Source organism: Ctenopharyngodon idella, chromosome 2 (genome assembly GCF_019924925.1).
Source record: "Ctenopharyngodon idella isolate HZGC_01 chromosome 2, HZGC01, whole genome shotgun sequence".
Taxonomy (NCBI): domain Eukaryota; kingdom Metazoa; phylum Chordata; class Actinopteri; order Cypriniformes; family Xenocyprididae; genus Ctenopharyngodon; species Ctenopharyngodon idella.
In genome coordinates, this window is record NC_067221.1 from 5,135,746 (window position 1) to 5,144,315 (window position 8,570).

Consider the following 8,570-nt stretch of genomic DNA (forward strand, 5'->3'; position numbering starts at 1 on the left):
GTAAATTACCATGATTTGTGGAAATGTGAAATATTTATATTGAATATATCCATTAATATTATATGTTATATCCATTAATATTGCAATATATTTATTAGGTGGGTAGGAGAATATATAATTAATGTCTTTGTGAAGGTGTATTTTACCTGTGTTTAGGTGTTTTTTATAGGCCTATAATATAATATCATTTGACAGTGGTACTGAGAAGCCATGTATGGTTTTAGCTGTGGTTTTACCTGTTACCTGTGGTTACCAAGTCTCACTGTGGTTTTACCCGTGGTTACCACCTAATGTCACCTGATGGAGTTTGGGTTCCTTGCCGCTGTCGCCTCTGGCTTGCTTAGTTGGGGACACTTGACTTGACATTTGATATTCAACAGTGCTTTGATCTGCCTGCATTGACACTATTCTTTAAGAGCTGCTGTGAAGCCAAATAATGTACCAGTTATCACTGTAAAGCTGCTTTAACACAATCTACATTGTAAAAAGCACTATATAAATAAAGGTGACTTGACTTGACTTGACTATTATGTGTTTGGTTTCAACAGTTAATACATCAGTGTAGGAGGATTTGACATTGCCTTCAAATTTCATATGAAGAGTTCAGATGCAAAAGCCGCTAAACGTCAAAAATATATAGCCTAATGATATTGAGCGAATGCTCTCCACACATGTAGTATATGTTCATCAAATACTTTCGCTTCAAATCTGCTAAATCTCAGTGTCTGCCTATTCAGAAATACCGGACATGTATCGACAAGGAATGAAAGCTTTCTTATAAATAGTCCAACTCAGATTGAGCCAGAACACAGGCAGATATTTAGAGCCTGGCACCAAGATTATCTATGAATAAGACTTCAATTTTGTTCTGTTCTTTTCACAAACCTAAAATAGTTTTGGAATATAATGCATGAGTCCTATGGACCACTTTTATGGTGTTTTTTTGTTTGTTTGTTTGTTTTGGGTTTTTTTGTCCTGTTTGGAGCTTGACAGCCCCTGGTGACTACGAGCTGTCACTATATGACAAGACCTTCTTGAAAAGCTTCTACTTTTGAGTTCTATGGGAAAAAATAACAGCATATGGGTCTGGAATGACACGAGGGTGAGTAAACAATGACAGAATTTTAATTTTTGAGCAAACTTATTCCTTTAATTTACTAATGCATCTTGTGGAGTTTCAGGTGATGTGAAGATACCCTCAGGCGAACAGTGACACTCAGAATCTTTATCTGTGAAAAAAAGCAGGCTCTCAGAGATGAGTGTAGTCTCATGGGGCTTCGGCGTGTGGCATGCACCACACGGCATGTCAGCGTAAATCACGCTCTTTTCTCTCACAGCCTGTCTGATCCGTGTCTCGCGCACACGCACGAATGCGAGAGGCTGCACAGACTGGGGCTGATTCAACATTGACTCACATTGCCTAAACAGCACCGACACTCATTTTGGCCTTTTGTTGAGTTTTTTTCTTCCACTGGAGCAGATTTTCTCATGACACCTGGCAGAATGAGTAACCTGCCTCTCCTACACCGGAGCATCATCTGCTCTATGAGGCGTCTTCTGATCTCTTCCCACCTTCTATGAACCCATGCCCACACACATATACACACTTTCCCAATGTAGATGGTTACCAGAATGCACTGTGTTTTGGATGCAGGTCACCACTATTGTGCTGCCGTTCCCACCAGGCTTCTAAACTAGCTTAGCCAGCAAGACTTTCTTGGTCAGCCTGCTTCAAACAGAAAGACCACGCTGGTCGACAACCTTCACTATTGCAGCCATATTTAGCTGACAGCCAGCAGCTGAGTTTCTGTCCACATATTTTCTGGGATATTGCCTAAAAGAGCAAACTGGAAATACATGCTGGCTTCAGATGGGCTTTTCAGCAAGGTTTTCTCCCTTTCCCATATGTCCTGTGGACATTCTTCCCACCTTGTTCAGAATGATCACGGCCTCTTGGTTGGCTCCGGTGATGTTAAAGGTGTCCCCTGACTCTCCATCCAGGATGGTATACTCCAGCTTGGCATTGTCTCCCAAGTCAGCATCTGTTGCTGAGATCCGACCCACCTCCGCCCCTGCCACGGCCAGCTCTGACACAGAGAACAGCCAGGAACCTGAGAGAGGGAAAAGATTTGGACAAAAAGACAAGACACATGGAAACAGAGAATCAATCATTCAGCATCCTCATACATCACATCAATTTGATTTTCAATTGAAGCATCTCATATTTAACTGTGAGTTTATCCTTTTGAGTTTCTCCTTGCGACTCTGGCTATTGATTGATTTTGTAAAAATGGTTGTTAACGAAGATTTTTCACCAACGATAACAAAAATGCACATGATGATGATTAATTTGGTAACACTTTACAATACAGTTACATTTGTTAACATTGGTTAACTACATTAGTTAACATGAACTAACAATGAACATTACTTCTACATCAAATGATGTTAATCTCAAGCATTACTAATGCATTATTAAGATCAAAAGTTGCATGTTAACATTAGTTAATGCACTGTGAACTAAACATGAGCATTTGTATTAACTAAAATTAACAAAGGTGAATAAATGCTGTAAAAAATTATTGCTCATTGTTAGTTAAAGCATTAATTAATGTTAACAAATAGAGACTTTATTGTAAAATGTTACCAATAATTTTAATTAAAACATGCTTTTAGCAAAAATGTCAGTATGATTGTTTCTGAAGCTAAACAGTGAATGAACACCGTCAAACGGAAGTGCTTTGCGAGTGGGTTAATTAACTCACCCAAACCAAAGAATGTAAAATTACAACTTGCTACATCTGCACAAAATGACACAAAATTGTTTTTCTGAGCTCAAGTTTTTACGTGGTTAGTTTAAATTTATATAAAAATGTTTGAATATTTGGCTAAATTTTCCACTTTGTCAACTAAAATGTTAATTTCATCACCTAAAATTAGATTCCATTTTAGTCACAGTAAAGGCCCGTTCACACAAAGTACAATAACTATACAGATAACTATAACGATAACTATATTAGTGTCTACACCAACGCACGATAATGTTCTGTTTATTATAAGCTCACACTGCAGTTGTCTGTCATCGATTTGAACCCTTTGAAGTGTATGACAACATCGAAAAGATCAGAACATTCACTGCTAAATTCAAACGGACACTATTAAGAGGCTATAGTTAACAAGTTTGTGAATATTTTGAATAAAAAAAGGAAAAAACAAAATAAAAGTGATACATCTTTAATACAGCTATTGTGACTGCGTGACGCGTCGCCCCCCACATTAATAATAAATATGCACATACATGACAAAAATTGACTACAGGTAATATATATATTTTTATCAAAAGAAAACCTAGTTCACACTGCCGCAGACAACGAGCAACATTTCAAACACAAAAGTAGAACATGTTGAAAAATGGTAGGATTATATTGTGACATTTACAGTATATACTGGGAAAAGTCAAGTAGGAAGGAAGGATAAAGAAGAGTGATGGTCTAAAACAAAATATCTGCCTTCATCAGAGTTGTATATATAGTGAACATTAGTTCCACACGTCACATCCCGGGACATTACACAGTACATCTCCATTAGACACCTTGTATCTGTGACACGACAAAACAACAGCCTGTGATGAAAGTCAAAGCTAATCAACATCTCCGTATATCAACAAACTGCACCTAAATGTGCAGAAATACAACACCAGCCCTTTAAATCACTCCCTCAGTAGTGTGCATCAGTTCTGCATTTAAAGGGCTTTGAATTTCTGGCATGTAGTCGATGTCCTGCTGTTCTTCAATGAGGGAGAGGTGGCTGATAGGGAAAAAGGCTATGGTACAACAAGTGTTTGAGGATTCGTCTACAGAGGGGTCACCGTGTCATTGCTCGGACTTTAAAACGCTCTGTCACTTCTGTCAAGCAAATGCAGGGACTTCTGCTTAGAAGATGTCGTCTGCGATTCGGCACACTTGAGGCAAAATCGAGCAGAGCTGTTTGCATTAGGATTTAAGGATTTGGCACAACAGGAAGTCAAACACAGACACACACATAAGTGAATGCTCAAGGTCGTGTGCTTAAAAGACAAGTGAAAGACAAGATGCCCACTGGGCACAATGAATTCAGTGTGTGTGTGTGTGTGTGTGTGTGTGAGAGACACACATACTATCATTCAAAAGTTTGGAGGGGAAAAACTTTCTGTTTTTAATATATTTTAAAATGTAATTTATTCCTGCGAAGGAAGGCAAAGGTTAATTTTTCTGCATATGATCCTTCAGAAATCATTTTAATAAGCTGATTTGGTGCTCAAAAAAACATTTCTTATTATCAGTGTGGAAAACAGTTGTGTGCTTAATATTTTTGTGGAAACAATAACATTTTTTTAAGGATTCCTTGATAAATACAAAGTTAAAAAAAGCATTTACTTTACTGTCACTTTTCATTTTATCTATTTAATTTTATATTCATATATTTATTCTTTTTTTTTTTTCGCTTGCTCCCTAACTTTTGAACTTTAGTGTATATAATACAAAATTATCCACTTTTTTGATGCACTTTTTAGTAACTTATTTATTGTTTAAAAATGTCGGATGGAAATTCTAAGATACAACAGAATTTTCAAAATTCATACAAAGTGTATATGCATTGTTGAGGTGGACATTTAATTTTAATATTTTATTAGATTTTTATATATCATGAACTATAATTTAAAAAAACATTTAACAAATAAATTCTTAGATGTATGTCAAAAAGCAAGTCATGTCACAGAATAATCATTCAGAGAACAGCCTTGTGACTTGACCGGACTGAAATATAAATGGTTGATTTCTGCCACATCCTTTTAGACAGAAATGCTATTGTAGATACAATAATCATGCAACATAAACCACTGGCGAGACGGCTTTTAATAAATTTGGCTGTCTATGTAGTACAGTGTTGCCAAGTCTGCGGTTTCCCCGCGTAATTAGGCTACTTTAACACTGTTGCTGCAGGTTGTTTTTCATGTCCATGGGTTGAAGTGACCCCAAATAACATGATATTTAGCCCCTGGAATGCAAATTTTACATGGGGAACATCGCAATAAATGCAGATTTTACCCCCCAGAACACGGTTTTTACCAGGGAGCCCCTCCTGAAATGCGCCCAATTGGGCGGGTTTTGTTGAGAAAACCTGGCAACCCTGATGTAGTAGAAAGCCAATTTTTTTTTTAAGTCGGTGCTACATGTCTAGAGAAAATGGAGCTGTAGAGTTCCCATTTGCCAAAAGGTAATGAAACAAAATCATTTGTAATTTTCCATGCCTTAACACTGAGCAAACTCACTTCAAACAAGCCAACACACAATGACAGCTGTCTGTCACCTCTTAAATCACAAATCAGGACAGAAGAAGAGCAGGAAAGTGAACGGATGCTCATCTTTTTCCGAAGCAGCTTTAGTCAGCCAATCAAACAGCATGAAGGGACAAGATCAATGTTCTGTGACTTAGAGATATAGCACTCCCCACTGGGCCACTGTAATTGTGTTCAGAAGGGACAAGCGAAGAGCCAGCACTGCTCGAACTCACTTCAAAGCACCACCTTTACTCTCGATCTCACCTCTGCGATGAGAGAACCTGCTTGTTTTATTATAATTCATTAAAAAGCCACTCTAATGGGGCTGGGCTTCCCAGGGAAAGAGAAGGGATTGGCCGGTATGAGTCAGCGCCCAATGGGAGATTAAGAGGAGAGTATTTAGAGCTTTTCAATGATAGGCAGATGGAGTTAATTAGCAGGTCTGTGGATGAATACAGGTTCAGCTCAGTAAATAACATGGACAATTACCTCAGGTCCACTGAGCGAGATGTGTGAGACTCAGTGTGGGGCAAGACTACATGTGGGCAAGCAAAAAATGGATTTTGAAAAAAAAAAAAAACAGACTTAAACGGTACAAAGAGTTCTCGATGGATGAATAGATACAAGGGATTGTATTGTTTGTAAATGAGAGGAAAACAGCTTGATTCAAAGATATAGCAATTACAAACAGAGCTGAATAGAAATGCAATGCTAAAAGAGAGAACAGTGAGGAGACAAAAAGAAAGTAAAAATAAGAGAGAGAGTAAGAGAAGGAAAAGAGAAAATAAGAGGTCTTATCTATGAATGAGGCTTTATGTTGCCGTAGAAATGAGACCTCTGAGATGGGAGAGTCATTAAAAAAGTGTCTAGCTGGCTAAAGCTCAAGCGCTGGTTGAAAATTAGATAGAATAAAATCTGCATCCTTTTAAGACGTCCATCACTGTGGCACTTATGGAGGCAGGGTGTAAAATGAAGGATGTGGAGAGAGAATTGTCACAAAGCATGTCAGATGTCCTGTCTCTTTACCGCTGCTGGAAGATATCAGAACTACACCATATGGATCCTGCCGTAGAGTAAGAACGAGGGACCAAGAGAAGTGATGAACAGTGGTTGGCCGATAGTAAGTTATATATATATATATATATATATATATATATATACACACACACACACCGATCAGGCATAACATTGTGACCACCACTGACAGGTGAAGTGAATAACACTGATTATCTCTTCATCACGGCACCTGTTAGTGGGTGGATATATTAGACAGCAAGTGGACATTTTGTCCTCAAAGCTGATGTGTTAGAAACAGGAAAAAAGGGCAAGAGTAAAGATTTGAGCGAGTTTGACAAGGACCAAATTGTGATGGCTAGACGACTGGGTCAGAGCATCTCCAAAACTGCAGCTCTTGTGGGGTGTTCCCGGTCTGCAGTGGTCAGTATCTATCAAAAGTGCTCCAAGGAAGGAACAGTGGTGAACCGGCGACAGGGTCATGGGCGGCCAAGGCTCATTGATGCACGTAGGGAGCGAAGGCTGGCCCGTGTGGTCCGATCCAACAGATGAGCTACTGTAGCTCAAATTGCTCAAGAAGTTAATGCTGGTTCTGATAGAAAGGTGTCAGAATACACAGTGCATCAGTTTGTTGTGTATGGGGCTGCATAGCCGCAGACCAGTCAGGGTGCCCATGCTGACCCCTGTCCACCGCTGAAAGCACCAACAGTGGACACGTGAGCATTAGAACTGGACCACTGAGCAATGGAAGAAGGTGGCCTGGTCTGATGAATCACGTTTTCTTGTACATCACGTGGATGGCCGGGTGCGTGTGCGTCGCTTACCTGGGGAACACATGGCACCAGGATGCACTATAGGAAGAAGGCAAGCCGGCGGAGTTAGCGGATGTTCTGCTGGGAAACCTGGGGTCCTGCCATCCATGTGGATGTTACTTTAACACGTACCACCTACCTAAGCATTGTTGCAGACCATGTACACCCTTTCATGGAAACGGTATTCCCTGTTGGCTCTGGGCTCTTTCAGCAGGATAATGCTCCCTGCCACAAAGCAAAAATGGTTCAGGAATGGTTTGAGGAGCACAACAACGAGTTTGCGTTGTGAACTTGGCCTCAAAATTCCCCAGATCTCAATCCAGTGGAGCATCTGTGAGATGTGCTGAACAAACCAGTCCGATCCATGGAGGCCCCACCTCGCAACTTATAGGACTTAAAGGATCTGCTGCTAACATCTTGGTCCCAGATACCACAGCACACCTTCAGGGGTCTAGAGGAGTCCATGCCTCGACGGGACAGGGCTGTTTTGGCAGCAAAAGCGGGACCAACACAATATTACGAAGGTGGTCATAATGTTATGCCTGATCGGTGTATACTCTCATGCTTTATTTGCTTCTATTTTAGAACACTTGTTTTTCTAATCAAAATAACAAAATATGTATCATAAAAAAGAACTGAAATCGAATGCATTTCTTATTTATATGTTTCTGTCGGCTGCATGACGAATCAATAATACAGTTTGCTTTTTCATGTCACTAGCTTAAACATACTGCTGTTCTCCACTAATGCAGCATCTAGTCAACAAAATAATTACTTTATAATGATATGAAAACACGTACGGTAATGTACTGTATAACATACCGTTTCATTGTCCGTTTTAAATCCGCATCTGAAGTGTCCTGCTCTGTGCAGCGCGCACCCTCGCGTGTCAAAACAAACTCCACGAGGCGTCAGTGATAGTTTTTATTTCGCCTCTAGAGGTCACTCTCATACTGTATAATGACAGTGGACCCTTCTCAGCTGCTCCAGCAGCAGACACAACCCAGAAAAACTATCGATTTGGATTTTTGCCAATAACCGATCGATTATCGGTGCCGATTAATCAGCAAAACCGATCAATCGGTCAACCCCAAACTATAGTTTCCATCAATAATTGGCAAAAAAAAAGAAAAAAGTCTAAACAAAAAAACAAAAACAAAAAATCCAATTTATAAAAATAAATAATATTTATTTTAGATAATATTTATTTAACTCAAAAAAACTCAATTCTAGAAAATAACTGGAACTTGATCAAAAACGAGAAAGAGTTACTATAAACTTCAAAGTTGCCGACACTAATCAGCCTCACAAATATAAAATTTATTAGCCATGACAAAATATCGGTCAACCATTAGTGATAAATAGGTGTGGAATCCAACAGGTTTGTTCTCAAAAGGTGAGCTGTAAACTGTGGAAAAGAAATC

At 39.2% G+C, this 8,570-nt stretch overlaps 1 protein-coding gene across 2 annotated transcripts in view; it reads right to left on the minus strand.

Moving 5' to 3' along the window:
• The window catches only part of LOC127502098 (uncharacterized), a 176,448-nt gene that overhangs the window by 39,782 nt on the left and 128,096 nt on the right, over window positions 1-8,570 (minus strand). For both annotated transcript variants that reach the window (XM_051874656.1, XM_051874664.1), the window contains one exon: window positions 1,930-2,111. In XM_051874656.1, coding sequence (XP_051730616.1) covers window positions 1,930-2,111 — 182 coding nt within the window. The remainder of the gene's footprint in view (window positions 1-1,929; window positions 2,112-8,570) is intronic.